At 38.9% G+C, this 22,959-nt stretch overlaps 1 protein-coding gene across 1 annotated transcript in view; it reads right to left on the minus strand.

The window, feature by feature from the left end:
• The window catches only part of LOC150078377 (uncharacterized), a 99,653-nt gene that overhangs the window by 41,195 nt on the left and 35,499 nt on the right, over positions 1-22,959 (minus strand). The window contains exon 5 of the mRNA XM_090384548.1: positions 19,226-19,268. Coding sequence (XP_090240674.1) covers positions 19,226-19,268 — 43 coding nt within the window. The remainder of the gene's footprint in view (positions 1-19,225; positions 19,269-22,959) is intronic.

Consider the following 22,959-nt stretch of genomic DNA (forward strand, 5'->3'; position numbering starts at 1 on the left):
AAAGTAATCACCACCTGATTGAAACCTGTTCTAAAAGTTTCTGAACAGAGACAGTAAAGGCATTCAAAGAGATTATGTTTAGCTAGACTTAGCTAGATTATGTTAAGCTAGGCTTTTCTTTATGTCCTCAACTTCCTGAAATCTCTTTTCCTTTGAGAGCAGTTTCCACCTTGGGAAAGAGAAAGAAGTCTGCTGGTGCTAGATTGGGAGAGTAGAATGGATAGATCTGTACAATGCCATGTTTCATCAGAAATGTCTTCACAACAAGTGTGCAATGGGGAAGGCATTGTTATGCGGCAAGAACCAGCTGCCTTCCTCTTGAAATTGTGACCTCACCTGGGAAATGCAAGTCAATAGTCTTTGAAGCACCCGTAGAGCACAGCATTGATTCTCTCCCCTTCACAAACAAATTCCTTGTGAATCATGGCCTACCTGTCAAAACACATGATCAGTATCATCTTCATCCTGGACTTCTGTAAACACAACTCTTTGGGCCTTAGTGATGATTTTGAAGTCCACTGCATGCTCTGACACTTCATCTCCAGATTGCACTGAAATACCACTCATCTTTAGTGACAACACAGTTAAGGAAATTAGAATTGCCTTGACACGTTTGGATGAAGTCTTTGCATGATGATACTCTTCGTTGCTTCTGCTCATTCATGAGGATGTGCAGCACAAATTTTTCAAATCTTCCTTTCCCCAAAATCTTCATGTAGAGACAATTCATGCAGAATTTGACAAATCATCTCCTTGTTCATATCCAACTCATCACCCATCATTCTGAGGGTCAAACAATTTCCCAAATTTTTGCAACTGTCTTCATTTCAAGATGAGGATGTCCACTTCTTGGGTCATCACGAACATCCTCACGTCCAACTTTGAACAGCTTATACCATTCAAACACACTGGTATGACAATGTTTCATTGCCATAAGCAGATTTTAACATTTCTCTTGAAGATTTTCCTAGTTTAAAGCAAAATTTGATATTCGTTCATTGCTCCATTTAAAAATTGTGACATAGAACATTAACGCTAATAATGAAACTGATTGTTACTTACAACCTGTCAGTCTACTGGATAATCTCTGTACTACCATCTGTTGGAGGAAGTTTGAACTACAACGTACAACTTTCACTTATTTTCAAAGTCATTGAATGTGACCAAAACTGCACCAGATAGGAACTTTATTGTCCCCATCTCTTATGTGTAATGTTTAAATGTGAATTAATATCTACTCTGAGAAAAGGAAAATATTTAATTTTAGGTTTCAAATGAAACTAGAAATACAGCAGACTTTCAGAAAAATGGCACCTTTGGGGGTTCAAGATGCCATTATTTCGATGTTTCCATTATCTAGAAAATTTTATTTTTAATATATTTAAGGCAGAAATAATAAGGCTGAATGAGAAACAGAGAGATTAAGAATGCAATTTTATTAACTGCACATAAAAAACAAACATGTTGACGATCCAATGTTATATTCTGCCATTAATACACTCCTTCTTATGCCCGTTCTATTTTCTATTATTATATCAAGTTTGTCACCAAGCTTTAATGTTCTTAATTATTCTTCTTTTCTTCTGTGTATGAAGTTTATTAACTTTAGGAGCCATAGTGAGGGGTTTTTTAATTTAAAATAAATGTAAAACAGCATTATAATCCACAGAATTCACTTTCAAAATGGGGAATTTAAACAAAACAGTAATCACGTGATTTGCCGTTGAAAGACATCTGATCTCAATGTGTTGTTATTTGGGGTGCCGTTATTTCGACGGTCTATTACATACTGGTTCTTGAAAGTATGGAAAGGTCAATCAATATGTTCTGCACAGGTGTTTTCTAGATGAACATCTTATTAAATGTGAACAAAGTATAGTTACAAACCTTTCCTATAATCTCCACCCTGCTTTTTGGTAACAGATTTTTCATTGTTGTCAAGATGACTAATGCTGAAGTGCTCCTTTCAAGGAATAATTGTGCATTGTTTTCCACAGCTATATTGAGTATGAGTTCACCTGAGGTTTGTCTTATCTCCCCACCCCCACCCTTATCCCAAAGCATTTAACTTGAGAAACAAATCTAAACTGGGGAGTCGAGATATGGACTATGGGCTGGGTGATGTAAAATCTCCCAGTTGTATTCTTGCAACAACACAATCACCATGTACACCTTGCAACAGGATGCACTGTCATGCAGAATCAAATGAACCTTGCTTTAACGTCGGCTGCTTCTTTCACAGTGCAGGTCTCAAAAATTTCTTTAGAAATGATACATTCTCAGTTGACTTTCTGACTTTGTGGAATATGATGAATGCAAAGAATGATTGAAAAGTATAAGCACTTGGCTCCTTGTCAAACTTTCTTGGATGGTGACATTCAGTAGACTTCACATTTTAACTCTGATTTTAACTCTTTAACTCTGATTCAAAACATAACAGCCATACTGAACTGAAATGACTTATTGTAAAAAGGAAAGATCTTCATTGTAAAAGGGAAGATCTTCTCATTTCTATCTGGACAGACAATGCAATTTGCTCATTAGTGTCCTTTTTACCATCTAACAGAATATGGGGTGCTAGCAAGATGCTCCATCAAAATTGCATAAATTGTACCAAGGCTAACAGCAATGACACATGCTATCTCATGACAAGTCAACCTTCAATCTTCTTTCAACAGTTCATGAATTTTTTTTTTTCGATGATTCTGAGTTGGTGTATGTCAAAGGCTTTCCAGAATGAGGTTTCTCTTCAGAACTGGATTCACCTGTAAGTAAATGTTTCCAGAAAGAGAATGTAATTCTGCAAGAAGAATACATAAGAAAACCTCTGGTAAAGATTTATGGATTTCACATGCCAATTTGCCATGCACTGCTTCAATTTTCATAAATGTTCTCTATCCCTTCCTTGTCAACTCTATGCACATGGCTATCAATGTATGTGACACATTGATAGTCATGTGAATTGCCACTCATACCCTGCTACAGAGAATGTGATTGTGATGACATTGAGTTTGTCAATGTATATTCCCTTAATGTTTTGATAAAGAAAAGTTACCTATAAGTTTCTGCCCAAGATCCAAACTATTTGGACCTTGGGCAGAAACTCATATCTATGTCTAAAATAAGGAAATAGCATTTTTTAGGGCATTATGATTTTTTTTTTTTTTTTGATTTGGTAGTTGTTGGCGCATCGGCTTCTATGGCCATATTGCACCTCCCAATGTTTTTGCAGTACTTTGATCCAAGCCCGAGGCGGGAATCGAACCCGCGACCTTTGGGTTGCCGGGCAGGTACTTTACCCACTCGGCTAGCCCGGTCGGCGCATTATGATATGATGCTAATTGTGAACCAAATTAAAGGTTGAAAGACTAACAGTGCTGATACTGAACTCTGTGTATGGTCTGATTGAAACTGTGGATCATATAATGGCAGACTGCATAGAATATAATGAATTTAGAAGAGTATTTCTGTGAGAAACAGAAAATATAAACTTCATGGAAAGACAGATTTTTCAGTTCTCTAAATTTTTAGACTTTATAAGGATGGCTTTTGGATGACGTTAAAAGTTGTTAAGAAATTAGAAGCAGGATATTGTGCTTTTGTATTTACAGATTTTGTATATACAAATGTAAATATTTTATATATCATATTTTCCAGATGGTAAGATAGTGAATCATAAAATGCACCTGTTTAGAAAGCCAATTTTGTGTGAAAAAAATGTTATGGGATATAACTGAAACAAAAATTCAAGAGTGTAGTAAACAAAAAAAAAAAAAGTCAGTGTAGAACAAAGGTTTTACTAGTACAACTTAAAAAGCTTGTCATTACTGATGTTTTGTCTAAACTTTCACTTTCTTCAAAGAACATGTCTTCATTGCCATCAAGGGCATTGCTGATTCCACATTTCCTGAAAGACTTGACAACTGTAAGATTGTTGATCATTTCATTCAACCCATTGGTATAAAAATGTGGTTAGGTGTCTCCATCCATTTGGCCCACTCGCTATGCATGAATGCTTTAAAGGGCTTGTTAATTGCAGCTGACTAAGGCTTGCTACACTGAATTAGTATTGATATGCCATGGAAGCGGACTTATTATGAAACTTGTGGGAAGTGAGAGAGAATATCTTTCATATTATTCCCATTGCCAAAATGTGCCTATCTAATTCTACCTTGAATTTTGCTCAACTCTCTGCCCTTGCAGGCAACTGATTCCAAAGTTCTCGACATGCTGTCTGAAGATAAACTTCCTAAGATCCAGTCTACTGTTTTTTCTTAAGATTTTATAGTTGTGACATGTTTCTTGTCCAGTGAGAATATTCCTTCCTAATTCCTTTTACTAATCCACAAAGAGCCTTACAGACTTCAGTCAAATTTCCACCTACAATGTCTAACTGTTAAGCTCTGCAGAGCACATCTTCTAAGTCGTTCCTCATAAGGATAATTCTTAGCACTCCTCAAATCTAGTTGCAGTCTATAACTTTCTTTGGATGCAGCCTCTAGACCTGGATACAATATTCTAAGTGTGATTACACCATCATCTTATAGAGAGGGGATAATATCCTCCTCCTCTCTCTTTACATGCAAAATTCCAATAAACCATAGAACAACAAAAGTGGTCACACACTATTTAAGTGCTAGCTTTATGGGAAGTCTACCTGAAACTCTGACCACACTTAATCTAGCACAAGTGATAAGAACACTAGGATGCACTTAGCATACCTTCAAACCATAAGACAGGGGAGTTTTAGGCAGTATTTCCAAGGAGGAAAAAAGTATATCTTACAGTCTGGGAAATACAGTATGTATAAACTGTATATATGTAAATAGTGAGCAAATGTCAATTTGAATAAATTTAACATGCTTAAAGTACGTTTTGTTTTGTGGTGTTGTTCAGAATGAAAACATAACTGATTTTAAATTAGTATCAGGAGTGGCAAATACAAGAAAACAATAATATATTTAACCCCAGGGGCTCACCCAGGGTCCTGAGCTGGATATCATCATTCTTCTCTTTTTTGGTGATTCCATTCTATTTCTCTCTTTCTCTCTCTCAGGGTAACTCAGGATTTTTTTTTTTTTTTGGCTGGTGCAGCATAAGCCTCGGGCTTCCTTGCACCATATAGCTAATAATAATAATAATAATATACAGTGAAAAAAAAAAAACATTTCCCACATCATCTGTCCAACTCCAATTACTAATCTCTACTTCTTCCTTAAATTTATTCAAATTACCTACTTCCACACCACCAGATGTAAGTTTTTTCCCAACAGTTAATATTACTATTAGCCAAATAGTGAAAGGAAGCCACAGGCTTTTGATGCACCATTCAAAATAAAATTATGCATTTCCCTCCTCATGAAGGTAATTATCCAGTAGATCTTTGAATTTCTTCAAACTGTCAGCCTCAACTACCTCCAGAGGCAACTTGTTCCAGTAATTGATGCCTCGCTGGCTAAAAGAAAACTTCCTACAATCTAAACATGTCCTAATTTGAATTTGTAGAACCTAGTCCTGAAATTATTTATACGCTGAAAATTCAACCTTCATTCATTTTAACTAACCTCACTCATATCCCCCTGAGGTGCCTGGTTACCAAACTCTGTAGCCCACATAATCAGTCTTTCTTTGTACAGTTGCCCTTTTACTGATCTCACCATGTGAGTTGTCCATCTTTGGACCCTTTCAAGAAACTCGAGTCTTTTTTTCAGATGAGATCTCCACATCTGGACACAGTATTCAAAATGCCACCTTAAAATTGTGTTATACAGTGGGATTATGACCTCCCTATCTCTATAGAATAATGTTCAATAAATCATCAATAGAACAATGGACTTTCCTGGCCACCTGTTTACACCACTCAGAAAACTTCTGAGTGGTGTAAAAATCCTTCCTTTCTCTATTGTTTTTAATTCAATTTCACAAAGTGTACAATTTATTTTGGGGATGCAATTCCCTAAGTGTAAGACCTTCCATTCTGCTGCATTAAAACTTAGCTGCCACTTTTCTGATCATTCCAGAAGCATGTTCAAGTCATCCTGAAGGAACACTGCCTGGCACTGATCATTGATGACTCTACCAATTTTTACGTTGTCTCCAAATTTTGACATCACGCCTTCTATCGCTTTGTTGATGTCATTTAAGAAAATCAGAAAGAACAGTGGTCCAAGAACTGATCCTTGGGGGTACCGCCGCACTTCTGACTTTACACTAATCTGAAGAATATCCATTAATCACAACACTCTGTCTTCTGCCCTGCAGCCATCAAGCAATCCATCTTAGAATTTTTCCGGTAATCTTAACATGTTCTAGCTTATATCTGATAACCTCTCATGGGTGACAGAGTCAAATGCCTTGCTAAAATCCAAATAAACTATATCAAAATTGTTCCCTACAACCATTTCATATATAACTGTGTCAAAATAGCTTACTAAGCTAGTTAAACATGATTTTCCTTTAACAAAATCTCTACTGTTTGTAATTCAATCCCACCAAGTGTATAATTTATTTTGGGGTTGCTATTCCCTAAGTGTACACCAATCTGAATTTGACCTTGCATTAAGACCTATTCTTCATGATGCCATTTCTATCTAAATGTCCCTGGATTATACTCTTAATCATTGCCTCTAAAATTTTCCCTACCACTGAAGTCAGACTAACCAGTCTGTAGTTACTGACTTCACTCTTAGAACCACCTTTATGTATTGGTAATATGTTAGCACTTCTCCAATCCAAAATAATCTTTCCCAAGTCCAAAGATGTCTTCATAATTAACCTCAATGGTTTAATACACTCTCTGGCAACCTCCCTCAAAATTACTGGCTGTATGCCATCAACCCAGGAGCATTATTGCATTTATGCTTGAAAGTTTTTCTAATAAACAGTCATCTGTAATTTTGAAATCACTAATTTCATATGGCTCAGCCTCACTTGCAAGCCTCTTCTCGGCATGAAGGGTCTTTCATCAGTAAAGATTGATTCAAAGTACCTATTCAATTCGTCAGCAACATCAGCTGGGTTATCTAAGACTTTCCCAAACCCAGTACATAGATGTCAGGCACCTCCGTAGCCAGGTGGGAAGGGGCAGCAGTGCGTAGCACACGCTTCTTGATTACACTTGGGGTTCAAGCCCATCACCACCAAATACGGAGGATGCGGAAAGGTCAGGGGAATGACCACCGCATATTCCCGGAGCAATATGGCCTTGGTTGCTAATGCTCCTAAAAACCAAATAACAAACAAACAACAACATAGATGTCTGATCTGATCCACTTTCTTCTTCATTGTGTTCACATACATGAAAAATCCTTTGCTCTCATAGCCAGTGCTTTCTCATATGCAGCCTTGGCCTCCCTAACCTTATATGTGGCCATTACAGATTGACTTGTAGTTGTTGTAGGCATCAATACTTTTCATCACTCTATAACTATCCCACACTAATCTTTTTTTCTGCTCCATTAGACCAGCCAACTCCACATTCATCCATTTCAGCATTCTCCTCATGCAATATTTTCTTAATGGTATGTATGCATTCCTGGCTTCTGTGATTTTTGCTTTAAAGGTATTCCACAATTCCAATGTATTCACACTCACTCTGCAATCGGCCCAATTAATGGATGCCATATAGTGTCTCAAACTGTCATAGTCCCCTCTTCTGAAAATAAAACCCATGCATCTACCTATAATTAATGCAACATCTTTCTACATCTTCCAACTAACAACTGCATAATCACTACCTACCAATGGTTCCTGTACTCTGAGCCCTGTCATATCATCTGGTTCAGGTTCATGAGTAATGATGAGGTTGAGAATATTCTCACCACTAATATTTTCTCTAATATGCTGGTACAAATGTGCTTTCTTCCTTGCATCTTACGTCACTAATAATAACAATAACAACCAATGATAGAGTGTGAGAGACAGAAAGAAAGAAAGAGAGACAGACAGATGATATGATGTTGTGACTAACTGCTGGCAAAAGTTTCTCATCGTATATACCGAAACAATGGCACTTAACAAATAATTAAACTCTTCATACTAATTTCCAGATTACTAATTTATTTTTTTTTTCATGATGACTAAACCTCAAAAGGTACACAAAGTGAAACATGTGGGTTGACAGCTGAGTACACAGATGGTATTTGTCACTGCACCTGAACTCCTTTAGACTGCAATTTTCAGGAAATATATAGAAAGGAAGGTTCTCACAAGGAATAGAAGTAAAATGGATAAATAAGGAAAGTAAATTCATGAGTGTGGAGTCAAAGCATGAATGGAAGCTGACTAGTTGATGCATGTGTTTGCACCGGTTTGAAAAAAAGAACCAGCATAACAACTGCTAATTCAGAACAATGCCAACGGAAATCTCTAGAAACGGCATGCAGATGAAATTGACCATCTGTGAGATAGAAAATGGAGTTTTCTATAGTCTGTAATTGAGGGATCAGTATTTAAACTGGCTGTCATCTTTTGGATAATCTAGGGAATTAAGAGAAGTTTTGAGAGACCATCCCAACAAGAATCATCTAGCAGTAAGCTAGAGAATCTTGTAATAACTGAGAGCAAAGTGGAGGAGAAATTGTTGAAGATAAACACAAGAAAGGCACCTGGGGTGGATGGGATCTATCCAGTTATATTAAAGGAGGCAGCAAAGGAGGTAAGCAAACCCTTAGCCATAATTATGAGAGCTTCCTTGGACTCAGGGGAGGTACCCATTGACTGGAGATGTGCAAATGTGACCCCAATTCACAAAGGGGGATCAAAGGCTGACACAAGTAATTATAGACCTGTGAGTTTAACTTCTGTTCCCGGAAAATTAATGGAGGCACTGGTGAAAGAAGCACTGCAGGATCATCTAGACAAGACTTCAGTTATAACTAGGACACAGCATGGTTTTGTTAAGGGGAAGTCTTGCCTGACCAATTTGATTGGATACTATGATGCAGTCACAAAAGAACTGGATGCAGGGAATAACTTTGATATTATATACTTGGATCTTAGAAAGGCTTTTGATACTGTTGCACATGGAAGACTGCTGCACAAATTGGAGCAGTGTGGCATTGGAGGCAAGTTGCTGCTATGGATAAAGGGGTGGTTGAGGGGGAGAAGACAGAGAGTGGTAATCAATGGACACTGCTCATCGTGGACTAATGTTATTAGTGGAGTCCCTCAGGGTTCAGTATTGGGGCCTTTATTGTTTTCTGTATTTATAAACGATATTGATGATGGTATATCAGGCTTAATGTCCAAGTTTGCAGACGATACGAAGGTTGGCAGGGTTGTCAAGGACACTACTGACACTATGCTGCTGCAACAGGATTTGGAAAGGTTGAGCAGATGGGCTTCGAGGTGGCAAATGAAGTTTAACATTGACAAATGTAAAGTACTACATATGGGAAACAGCAACCCCAGAGCAGCGTATCAACTCTGTGGTACTACACTGACAGTGGTAGAGAATGAAAGGGACCTGGGGGTGGTGGTGCAGGCAGATATGAAGTTCTCTGAGCAGTGCAGACGAGCTGCAAGAGTAGCTCATGGTGTATTGTCAATGATATATAGGAATTTTTCTAGCAGGGATAAGGAGGTGATTATTCCCTTGTATAAGGCAATGGTCAGGCCACACCTAGAGTACTGTATACAGGCCTGGAGGCCTCATTTCAGGAAGGATGTAGAGCTGCTGGAACGAGTACAGAGAAGGGCAACTAGATTGGTGAATGGGACAAAGGGGTTCTCTTACGAAGAAAGGCTTAAGTTTTGCAAATTACAGTGTCTGGAAACTAGGCACCAGCGGGGTGATCTGATAGAGGTGTACAAAGCCTTGAATGGTTTGAGCATGCTCAATGCTGATGGGATTCTTCCTCTAGCTCAGAAAAATCACCTGAGAGGGCATAAATTCAAATTGAGGAAAGACAGATGTAGGATAGATGTGCGGAAATTTGCCTTTAGCCAGCGGGTGGTTGGTGGGTGGAACAGACTTCCATCCCTTGTCGTGGAAGTTGATAGCCTAAATAAGTTTAAGGCTCAGCTCGACAGGTATTTCGAACGAACAGAGGGGTGAAGTGGAAGTGGTTATTTTTATTTATTTATGTTACTTTTTTTTTTTTTTTTTTTTTTTTTTTTGCTGATGCTGCATAAGCTTGCTTTCTTGCATCAAATGCCTCTACTAATGCTAATGCTAACTATGAAAACAATATAATATGGCACTGATTTGTGATTTGATTCAGAAAACACATTACTTAAGTGTTTGCTATTCAGCAGATACTTGAAAGTAATATCAGAAGCACAAGAAAAAATGTAGTTTTTTGATGTAAAGGAATATTTGTGATACACTATTGCCAAGAAATGTTAGAAATCAGGATTATCTCCAGTAAAATTATGTATGTGATCTTGTCTAGAAATTTAAAATAGAGATGAGCATAGGAGCAGCGGATTCATTTTTTGAGTAAAAAGGATAGTTTTAGAATGATTAAAGTTAACAAATTTTCTTCTTCTCATTAGAGATTTATAGATCAGCATTTAGAAAACTGGTAGTAGATATTCAAGATATAGCTATTTGTGAAGAGCAAGGTTTGTCTAACTGCTGAAAAGTGGAATGTAGTGTACTGTCATCAACAAAACTATGAATAGGATTTCCAGTCAGTAGTTGTTAATAAATTGGAGGGTAAGTGGGCTAAAGCACAGAACCCTGAAAGTATTTCCTTGCTAGCTTCTGATGTATTATCCTGGTTACCTGGTCGTGTCTATGAGTATACTCAATCTGGGCGTCACCTTGCATCCTGCAGAGACGTGTTGGATTGTTTCTGAGGCCAGGTGGCATCGTGAACATGTTATCTGACACTCCATGCTCCTTGGTGATGTATTTCTATAGTCTATGGTATTGAGGTCTTGGGTGGCAAGCATGAATCCTTCAGTCTCCAGGAAGAGCATCCCGCTCGTGAGCCATGTATTGGATGCCATTTTATCTGTGATCTTGATGGAGGTCATTGTACTGTCTGCCATGGAGTGCCTTCTTTGAACTCCAGCATTAGTCAAGAATCATCATAAGCAGTAAAGCTGTCATTTATAAATATCAAAATCTGATAATTGGTGTATAATATACGTAAGTTAGTTATAATCCAGTTTAATACAAATATATACTAACAAAATCAGTAGCTTTCGAGACACATGTCTCTTTGTCAACTGACAAATTAAATACAAAAATACAACGAGCTGAGTGAGGCACGTTAATCATGCATCATTGTTGTTGCACGGACGTGCGCTGCTTTCTACACCACTGATCATCCAGCAATAAAACGGTTGTCTCTAGGATGGGATGTAGACGTATGCCTTTCTGGTGATTTAATGCCTTTGGATTGTTTACTATGTTGAGTGACTCTAGCCATAGGCGGTGGCAAATGTGTCGTGAGTGGTATACTATTTCAAAGTCGCGTTTGGGGTCAAGATCGTGGTTGGTGGGCCAAAAATGTTCAGCGACCGCGGACTGGTCAGTTTCGGCAAGCCGGATTGCTCTGTCGTGTTCAGTGAGGTGATCCTGGAGACGCCTTGATGTTTCTCCTATGTAGCAACTGTTACAGTCTCTACAGGTGATGCGATATACCACATTGCTGCGTAAGACAGGTGTGACAGGGGTCTTCACCCTGGAGACAAGTGAACATAGGTTCCTGCAGGGTAATTGCACACATTTGATGTTGTAACTTCTAAGGACCTTCGAGATCCATCCTGACACCCCTGGATAATAGGGAATGTAGGCGGACGATATACCGACTTGGTTCAGTGGTCTTGGGTTGGATGTGAGTTCTTCTGCCTGTAATAGGCATCTGCTTAGTACATGGGATGGATAACCACATTTGGTTAGGTCCACCTTCACACGGGAGATCTCGTTATGCCTAATTGTGTCGGTGCTGGAATGGCTCCAAGCCCTGGAGAATAGGGTGTGGGCAGTGCTATTGAGATGGCTTGGTGCGTGGCCGGATCTGTAGTTAGTGAATTGACTGCACCACAAAGGTTTGCGGTATACTGAGGTCTCTAGATGTGGGCCTACGCGATGCACTAGGACGTCCAGGAACGGGAGCGTACCGTTCACCTCTGATTCTATGGTAAACTTGATGAAATTAGATAGGGAGTTGAGGTATTCCAGCAGTGCAGTTTCAGAACCACGTGGTATTACAGTAAAAATATCGTCAACGTATCTACACCATGTTGTAATAGGTGTAGGTGGGTTCTGGCGTATCTGCTCCTCCAGATCTTCCATGGCGATGTTGGCTACTACGGAACTGACAGGGGCACCCATAGCAGTGCCATGTACCTACTGGTAGAGTGAATCCTCAAAAGTGAAGATGCTGCTTGATAAGTATAGGTTGAAGGCGGTACAGATGTCATCAGTGTATAGTGATGTCCTGGATTGGAGGCTTAAGTCGTTCTCGAGGAGCCTTCTGGGGCAGTGCACGGCCTGTTGGACGGGAATTGAAGTGAATAAAGAAAAAACATCAAATGATGCCATGACAGTGTTGTCAGGGATTGAAAGGTCCTTAATGAGGTGGATGAATTCACTGCTATTTTTAACGGTGTGCGAGGTATTACCTATAAGAGGTGAGAGGAGGCACGCAATATGTTTGTGTGCAAATTTGTGCAATTACCCTGCAGGAACCTATGTTCACTTGTCTCCAGCGTGAAGACCCCTGTCACACCTGTCTTACGCAGCAATGTGGTATATCGCATCACCTGTAGAGACTGTAACAGTTGCTACATAGGAGAAACATCAAGGCGTCTCCAGGATCGCCTCACGGAACACGACAGAGCAATCCGGCTTGCCAAAACTGACCAGTCCTATTGATGTGGGCCTACGCCCACATCAATAGGACTGGTCGCTGAACATTTTTGGGCCGCCAACCACGATCTTGACCCCAAACGTGACTTTGAAATAGTAGACCACTCACGACACTTTCGCCACCGCCTATGGCTAGAGTCACTCAACATAGTAAACAATCCAAAGGCATTAAATCGCCAGAAAGGCATACGTCTACATCCCATCCTAGAGACAAGACAACCGTTTTATTGCTGGATGATCAGTGGTGTAGAAAGCAGCGCACGTCCGTGCAATAACAATGATGCATGATTAACGTGCCTCACTCAGCTCGTTGTATTTTTGTATTTAATTTGTCAGTTGATAAAGAGACACGCGTCTCGAAAGCTACTGATTTTGTTAGTAAATATTTGTATTAAACTGGATTATAACTAACTTATGTATATTATAAACTATGGACCCCAGTACTCCAAGCCCATTCATTACTATTCGATCCCTTTACGTCCATAATACTTACAACGATTGTGTGCAGTTACAAAAGTCCTTCCTTTCGATAGCCCGCAACAGACAACATCTACGCTTTGCAAACAGATGCAAAAGCAATCGAATCATACCTAAAGGGTTCCGCTACAAAGCCCCATTCCACAACTCTCACATGGGTCGTGCCTGTTTTAACTTCAGTCTACGCACATTTATACATACCATCTGTCATCGGGCTAATCAGATCTCTGATACCTAGCGTTTACACCAACAGAGCAAATTCATAAACTTAAACATAGAAGCTAACTCCTTAAAGGCGAACACATATTCAAGTGATACAACTTCCTTCGTCTTGAATCTAAGCAGCAAACAACTATCCATCGAACAGCTGAATGTTTTATCCAACGGCATGAAATTCGCCGTCATACCATCCAAACCTCCATTCACACAGCTCGCTATGGGTATAGAAGCCAGTATTACCAACTTTCCCGAAGAAACTGCCAACGAGATCCGTTTCAGGACTGCCGCAATCCTCCGCAGCACTCGAAAAACTTACTCAAACCTTAACCATCGTCATCATGCCGCCCTGTCATCTATAAGAAAAGACAACTCCATCGTCGTACTTCCTGCGGATAAAGGGCACCAGACCGTTGTGTTGGACCGATCAACCTACCGAGAGAAAGCCCTGACCCTACTACTAGACCCAAACGTATATGAACCTCTATCTGATCCACCCATTAAGGTCTTGAAACGTCAAGAGACATGTCAATAAACTCGTCCACACATGGTTTAAAGATAAGAAGATCTCGACCACAATTCAGCATCTTCTATGTGCTACTGGCTGCCAACTACCGCAATTCTATGGATTACCAAAGATCCACAAACCAGGTATTCCCCTCAGACCAATAGTGTCGTGCTGCAGTGCCCCAACGTATGAACTGTCCAAACATATCGCACGCCTCCTCTCACCTCTTATAGGTAATACCTCACACACCGTTAAAAATAGCAGTGAATTCATCCACCTCATTAAGGACCTTTCAATCCCTGACAACACTGTCATGGCATCATTTGATGTGGTTTCTTTATTCACTTCAATTCCCGTCCAACAGGCCGTGCACTGCGCCAGAAGGCTCCTCGAGAACGACTTAAGCCTCCAATCCAGGACATCACTATTCACTGATGACACCTGTACCGCCCTCAACCTATGCTTATCAAGCAGCATCTCCACTTTTGAGGATTCACTCTACCAGCAGGTACATGGCACTGCTATGGGTGTCCCTGTCAGTTCCGTAGTAGCCAACACCGCCATGGAAGATCTGGAGGAGCAGATACACCAGAACCCACCTACACCTATTACAACATGGTATAGATACATTGGCGATATTTTTACCGTAATACCACGTGGTTCTGAAACTGCACTGCTGGAATACCTCAACTCCCTATTTAATTTCATCAAGTTTACCATAGAATCAGAGGTGAACGGTACGCTCCTGTTCCTGGACGTCCTAGTGCACCGTGTAGGCGATGCACTAGGGAAAGCTACTTGACCTCACATCTAGAGACCTCAGTATACCGCAAACCTATGTGATGCGGTCAATTCACTAACTACAGATCCGGCCACGCACCAAGCCATCTCAATAGCACTGCCCGCACCCTATTCTCCAGGGCTTGGAGCCATTCCAGCACTGACACAATTAGGCGTAACAAGATCTCCCGTGTGAAGGCGGACCTAACCAAATGTGGTTATCCATCCCATGTACTAAGCAGATGCCTATTACAGGCAGAAGAACTCACATCCAACCCAAGACCACCGAACCAAGTCGGTATATCGTCCGCCTACATTCCCTATTATCCAGGGGTGTCAGGACGGATCTCGAAGGTCCTTAGAAGTTACAACATCAAATGTGTGCAATTACCCTGCAGGAACCTATGTTCACTTGTCTCCAGGGTGAAGATCCCTGTCACACCTGTCTTACGCAGCAATGTGGTATATCGCATCACCTGTACAGGCTGTAACAGTTGCTACATAGGAGAAACATCAAGGCGTCTCCAGGATCGCCTCACGGAACATGACAGAGCAATCCGGCTTGCCGAAACTGACCAGTCTGCGGTCGCGGAACATTTTTGGGCCACCAACCACAATCTTGACCCCAAACGCGACTTTGAAATAGTAGACAACTCACGACACTTTCGCCACCGCCTATGGCTAGAGTCACTCAACATAGTAAACAATCCAAAGGCATACGTCTACATCCCATCCTAGAGACAACCGTTTTTATTGCTGGATGATCAGTGTAGAAAGCAGCGCACGTCCGTGCAACAATGACGCATGATTAACGTGCCTCACTCAGCTTGTTGTATTTTTGTATTTAATTTGTCAGTTGACAAAGAGACACGCGTCTCGAAAGCTACTGATTTTGTTAGTATATATTTGTATTAAACTGAATTATAACTAACTTACGTATATTATAAACTATGGACCCCAGTACTCCAGGCCCATTCGTTACTATGATAATTGGTGTGTTCGTGGGCCAATCTGCATGTCTTTCAAGCTGAAAAATCCAGAAGAACTCACTGGGGAAGGCAGGCATATATCCATTGCCTAAGATTTACTAACTACAGCCTAAAATGAAAAGGGTTTCAAATATTCTACCAGTTGCCAATGGGAATCAAACTTAGCACTCCTAAATGAGAGGCAGATGGCACGAGGCTGCTACAGAGGGGTCACCTTAATATTTATATTATAAATTTATAATATATCTTTATATTAATAATATAAATTTCAAGTAAAGTGTTTACCTTGGCTGTATATGAATACTTAAAATTTTTTTTTTTTTGGTAGTTGGGACATAGGCTTCTGTGGCCATAATGCACCTCCCAAGGTTTTTGCAGTACTTTGATCCAAGCCCGAGGCGGGAATCGAACCCGCGACCTCTGGGTTGCCAGGCAGGCACTTTACCCACCCGGCTAGCCCGGTCGGCACTTAAAATTATTAGAGCTTTAAAACACTGGACAGGCCTGCTGTAGAAGACCTTAGCCAGTAAAAGTTTCCAGTTGTAATGAAAATGAATTAATTTTAACAAATATTCATTATTTCTAAACTTTAACAGTGCAACCCTTGGCTTGTTTTATCATTAAGGCTTAAAATTATGCTTGAGTTTTTCTTTTAAATTTTCGCCTGTAATATATGTGCCTATGTGTTGTACCAAATTTCAGTTAAAATCAACTTAGGTAAGTTGCAAATCATGTTTTCCTGCATTCAGGAATCTGATATGACATCCTAAAACAGGGTTTTTCAATATTTTTCTGGCCATGGAACCCTTTAGCAAATATAAATCTTCCATGGAACTCCAATATGTCTTTAAAAAAATCCATGATAAAATAATTAATGTAACATTTTCAGAACCTCTGGGATCCCTTTGCGAAACCCCATGATTCCACAGTACATACACTGAAAACTACTGCTATTGACAATTCTGTACCTTGGATATTTCTTAATTTGTATTAAAATATTGATATGAAAATTTTTAAAGCTGTAAGTTTTACGTTTTGTGACAATGCTAATTTAATCTTAATCCAGCCAATACCGCATACTGCATATACATGTACTGGCCAAAAAAATATTATCCTTTATTCAATATCAAATCAGACCCACCTTTGTTTCAAATAACAGCAAATGTGCAGCATGGCATGAATTCTATAAGGTGTTTTGGCACGTTTTAACTGTTACCATTCTTTCAGCAAAATATCATGCAAGGTGCAATGAAGTTGAAGGAAGAGGACTCCGTTGCTGAATAGCTTTCTCCAGCATATCCCACACATTCTCAATAGGATTCAAAATAGATGGATGTGGGGGCCATGGAAGATGGTGGAAATCCAGGTCATGTTCTCCGAACCATTATTGCATGATGCGCTGTTGCACTGCCTCACATAAAGTGGCCATCACCTTTGGGATAAAAGTGTAACAATGCAGGGTGCAGTAGATCTGATAAATTCAATAAAATAATAATTCAAGTACTCCGTGGATGACATTCAACGTTCCACTAGTATTCAATGGACCCAATACCTGCAAACAAAACATTCCTCGTACCATGATACCACCTGCAGATACTTGGGTTGTCTTAACAAGGCAAGCTGGATCCACTGCTTCATGAGGTTCTCACCACACTACCTACCATCGGTACAAAACAAAGTGTCGTGATTTCTCTGATCACCTGGTGGCTTTTTTCATTGTTCCACTGTCCAATCACAACATTCTTGGCACCACTGCAAGCAGATTTTTCTCCGAAACAAGTGGATTTCAAATAGGCAGGAAACTGCCAATACCCAATTTCTTAAATTCCCTTCACACAGTACAGATTGAAATATGGCAGTTCTGGGCTTGATTGAATTCAAATGTTTTTCTGCTGCATACTGGTTCTATTTTTCCATACAGTCCTCCTTAGAGTACGACAGTTTCCCTCTAAATTTAAATATCGTTTTTCTTTCACATTTATGCCTTTGGGATGTGGAACAATCACTTGCTTTCCAGCCATTGAGTGCTGGAAACCATGAATGCTTTTGAGAAACAAGTAATTTTTTTTTCATTTCTAGAACCATGGCTCCTGCTAAATGTGTACCCACAATAAGACCTTTTTCAAAGTCTTATCACACATTTTCTCCATTCTAGCTTCAGATTACTGCAATCAATCAGCATGTGCAGTTTTTATACCCAAATGAGGCAACACGTACTCACCACATCAGTTTTCTTTGAATTTATTTGCATTTCTTCTGTCTGTGACTGTCTTAATACAAAGGTTTGTATTTTTTTGGCCAGTGTGTGTGTGTGTGTGTGTGTGTGTGTGTGTGTGTGTCTCAAAAATCCTCATCACAGACTTCTCTTCTATGTTTTCTATTCTACTTACATTAAAAAACAAACATAACAAACATCATAAAGACGTTGCCCTTCTTAGGGCCTTCTCCAGCAGTCTATAACTTTCTTTGGATGCAGCCTCTAGACCTGGATACAATATTCTAAGTGTGTTTACACCACTTAGAATATTGTATCCAGAAGCTGCATACAATCTCATTTCTCATTAAATACCCAAACAGTCCCAAAAAGATCCCTAACAGAATCCACTTTGAAAACCTATAAAAACATCCAAGACATGCTTGATAAGATTCAGGTCTGGAGTTCTGGCTAGCCATTCCAACTAAATACCCTCACTTTGAAAAAATTGTCAATGCCGAGCCTATAGGGAAGGGCTTTATCATGCGTGTAAATGAATTTGTGAGCCATGGCACCTCTGAAAAGACTAACAGACTGCTTGAGAACTGCCTTTGAAAATTTTGTTCCTCTGGATGCTAAGAGCTGGAGAGAGCTGCTTTGCTGTCATCTTCCTATGGAACCTCACTCTTAAAGCCAGACTGGTCATAATAGAATGTTGCAATTCTTGGCATACACGGAACTTGACTTCAAGATCTTCTCCTCTGCCTCCTGACGTTGTTGTTACCATAACACTAAAATTACCATTCTTGAAACATTTAAGCTACTTTAACGTGCAAAAGTCCTGCTATCATCTTGCCAATACTCATCCACTGCTCCAAATCTTTCAAACATCTGTGTTGCAGTTCACGCAAGGAGTAAACTCAGTCAGATGCATTCTGTACCATATAACATTAGAAATGAATAGTGCTCTTGAAGTGCATTTTTATAGCCTAATTTGATTGCACCAGAGTTTAAAATCATATTTTGATGTCATATTTGTATTTATGTTAGATTAGGATGTTATATTTCATATAAAAATTTATGCAATTATTTTAAAAAATTGGTGCAGCCTTTTGATGAATAATTAACCTATATGCATGCATGCATATGTCACAATCCAACTAAAAATTAAATATTATCTTTTGCAATGTTTGTTTTTTATGAATCTTATTTTATTTTTTATTATTTTTTTTTACCTAGGTGGAACGGCAACTCCTTTCTGTACACTGAAAGCCAAACCTTAAAAAAAATAATAATAAATAAATAAATAAGATAAAATTAATCTCATTATTTTCTATGCTTAATGAATAATTACACGCTGCACTTATGAGTACAATTGTTCTAAATAAAACTTTAGAAACCAATTTAAAATTATTAACATTTCATATTTCAAAGCTTCTACTTCATTTTAATTGAGAATTTAATACTATTATAGCAATTGCTTTTAGTTTAATTGAGTAAACCTAATAAATAAAGCTTTGTAATTAAAATTAAATAAATTGACTTGACTATTTTTGTTTTGCAATATTAAATTTTAAATTTTAAATTGTTATTTTTAATTTATTAGTCCCAAGGTAGAAAAACTAAAAACTATTTTCTACCAAGAGGTATACTTAATATTGAACAATACTGCACTAATGTCAACATTTCAGATCAAATTTTGGGTGTCCATTATTAAGATAAAAATTTAGAAGACAATTTGAAATAATGACATTACCATAATATTATTTAGCACATTAAGTGTGCCTGTTGGAAGAGAAAGGTTTTTACTACTTCTATCTTTTTGGGACTCAAAAAATCATTTTAAATTGCAAAAAAAAAAAAAAAAAAAAAAAAAAATGTAGAATCAAGTGTCTAATTTAAGTTAGAGTATTCATCACATGTACTTCTTTTCACACAAAGCTTCATAACATATTAATATACGTATAACCTGTCACATTAATGACAAGAAAAACTAATGCATAAATCCACCCTATGATGTTTTTTTTTATTTGACTTTTTATATGATATCCTAAGTTCTAATGTTTTCCCAGAAATTTTTATAATATGGAGAGCCTAGATTGACATTAGTTCATAGAGGAAGTATGGAAATTCTCGTTTCAGCACCAATTTTAATTTGCCTTTGCAACAGCAGATTCATTTTTTTTTTATCTCTATGTCTTCAAGCTTTTTTGATTCACTGCCACCTTTCACTGTATTCTGTCATTCTTCCATCCAGAAAAAAGTTCTGGATGATGATACAAAAATGGTTAACTTTATTAACAAAAGACCAGTTCACTCAAGAATGTTTAAAAAACTATGTGGAAAACCTGGACAAAAAGCACATAAATCTCCTGCTACATACAGAAATCCGGTGGCTTAGCTGAGGAAGATTTTTCAACAGGATGTTTGAGCTGAAAGGTGAATTTCAGCAGTACTTTCAAGAAAATAGTAGGCCAGATTTTGCCGAGTGCTTTGAAGATTAAGATGGCTGCAGAAACTAGCCTACTTAGCAGACATTTTTCCTCAAATGAACCAGAGAACTGGAGAACTCTCTGCAAGACCCTGGAGAAAATGTTTTAACTTCAAGTGACAAGATTCCTGGATTTAAAAGGAAACTGAATCTTTGGAAAAATCACATTGCAAAAGGAAATCTTGAAATGTTTCCACTGCTGTTTGGGGTTGAGAGTGAGGAAGGATATCAGCGTCTCAAGTCTTATTGAAAACCACCTGGAAGAACTGCAGAACAAAATGGAACAGTATTTTCCCTCCCTTTCAACAGAAGTATATGACTGGATGAGGGACCCTTTCTCCGAATCTTCTGATCGGCCTGAGAACTTGACTTTTTGTTGTTGTTATTGGGTTCTAGGAGCATCGGCGACTAAAGCCACGTTGCTCCATGTATATTGTCTGCAGCAAAATGTTCATTGCTTTCCTATAAATGGCAGAATACTCTTCTTTCAAAGAAATCCAGAACTTGTCTAGGAGCAGATCAATAAATCTCATCTTGAGTGTACAATCAGACTGCAGCTAACAAAGTTCTTTCTCTTCTCTTAAAGTCAAATTCTCATCCTCGTGGGTAGCACAGTTGGTAGGATCGCCGTTCTTCCCACACCGGGTGGTAAAGACCTGAGTTCAAATCATGTCAATGACAGGAGGAATTTTTATGGGATTTTTTCACGCTGCTGAGTTAGTCAGTCTCTGGTGAGGGTAGCATGGTTTTTTTCTCCCAGAAACTTGGGTTTTCTTCTAGCAAACAGAAAATTGACTTCAGAAAACATGCAATTTTTTTATTATTATTATTATTAGCTATATTGTGCAAGGAAGCCTGAGGCATATGCTGCACCAGCCAAAACAAAAAATTAAAAAAATTCCCACATTACCCAGAGAGAGAGAGAGAGAGAGAGAGAGAGAGAGAGAGAGAGTCAGTCAGAATAGAAGGGAATCACCAAGAAAGAGAAGAATGATGATATCAAACCCAGGGGTCCTGAGCTGGATATCATCATTCTTCTCTTTCTTGGTGATTCCCTTCTACTTCTGACTGACTGACTCTCTCTCTCTCTCTCTCTCTCTCTCTCTCTCTCTCTCTCTCTCTCTCTCTCTCTCTCTCTCAGGGTAGTGCAGGAATTTTTTTTTTTTTTTTGGCTGGTGCAGCATAAGCCTCAGGCTTCCTTGAACCATAGGGCTAATAATAATAATTAAAAAAATTGCGTGTTTTCTGAAGTCAATCCCAAGTTTCCACGAGAAAAAAATCATGCTACCCTCGCCTGAGACTGACTAACTCAGCAATGTGAAAACGTCCCATAAAAATTCCTCCCGTCATCGACAGGATTCAAACTCGGGTCTTTCCCACACGGTGCGGGGAGGACGGTGATCCTACCAACTGTGCTAACCACGAGGATGAGAACTTGACTTTAAGAGAAGAGGAAGAACTTTGTTTAGCTGCAGTCTGATCGTACACTCAAGATGAGATTTACTGATCTGCTCCTAGACAAGTTTCGGATTTCTTTGAAAGAAGAGTATCCTGCCATTCATAGGAATCTTATACATTGTCTCCAAATTTTGACATCATGCCTTCTATCACTTCATCGATATCATTTAAGAAAATCAGAAACAACAGTGGTCCAAGAACCGATCCTGAGAGACTGCGCTTCTGACTTTACACCAATCTAAAGAATATCCATTAATCACAACCCTCTGCCTTCTGCCCTGCGGCTACAAGTAATCCATCTTAAAATTTTTCCAGTAATCCCAACATGTTCGAGGTTATACAGCAACCTCTCATGAGGAACTGAATCAAATGCCTTACTAAAATCCAAATAAACTATGCCGAAATTGTCCCCTACATCCATCTAATGAATCACTGTGTCAAAATAGCCTACAAAGTTTGTGAAACATGATTTTTCCCATAACTAAACCATGTTGTGTGTTAGTCAGAATACCAATCTACCTAAGTATCCCGATTACAATCTTAATCTTTACTTCTAAGATTTTTCCTACCACTGAAATCAGACTAACCAGTCTGCAGTTACCAACTTCACTCTTAGAACTGCCTTTATGTAATAGTGATACATGGCAATTCTCCAATCCAAAATTCTCTCTCCTGAGTCCAAAGATGTCCTCATAATTAACTTTAATGCTTCAATACACTCCCTAGCGGCCTCACTAAAAATTGCTGGATATATGACATCAACTCCAACAACCTTACTTGACTTTATGCTCAAAAGTTTTTCTAATAAGTGGTCACCTGTAATTTGAAATCACTAATTTCATATGACTCGGCTTCATTCACACAGCCTCTTCTCAACATGAAGGACCTTTCTTCAGTAAAGACAGATGCAAAGTACGTGTTCAATTTATTCGCAATATCAGCTGGGTTGTCTGTCTTTCCCAGACCCAGTACAAAAGGTTCCGATCTGATTCACTTTTTACTTCTTTGTATCCACACACA

This window comes from Mastigoproctus giganteus, chromosome 11 (genome assembly GCF_048544385.1).
Source record: "Mastigoproctus giganteus isolate SK-2022 chromosome 11, ASM4854438v1, whole genome shotgun sequence".
Taxonomy (NCBI): Eukaryota; Metazoa; Arthropoda; class Arachnida; order Uropygi; family Thelyphonidae; genus Mastigoproctus; species Mastigoproctus giganteus.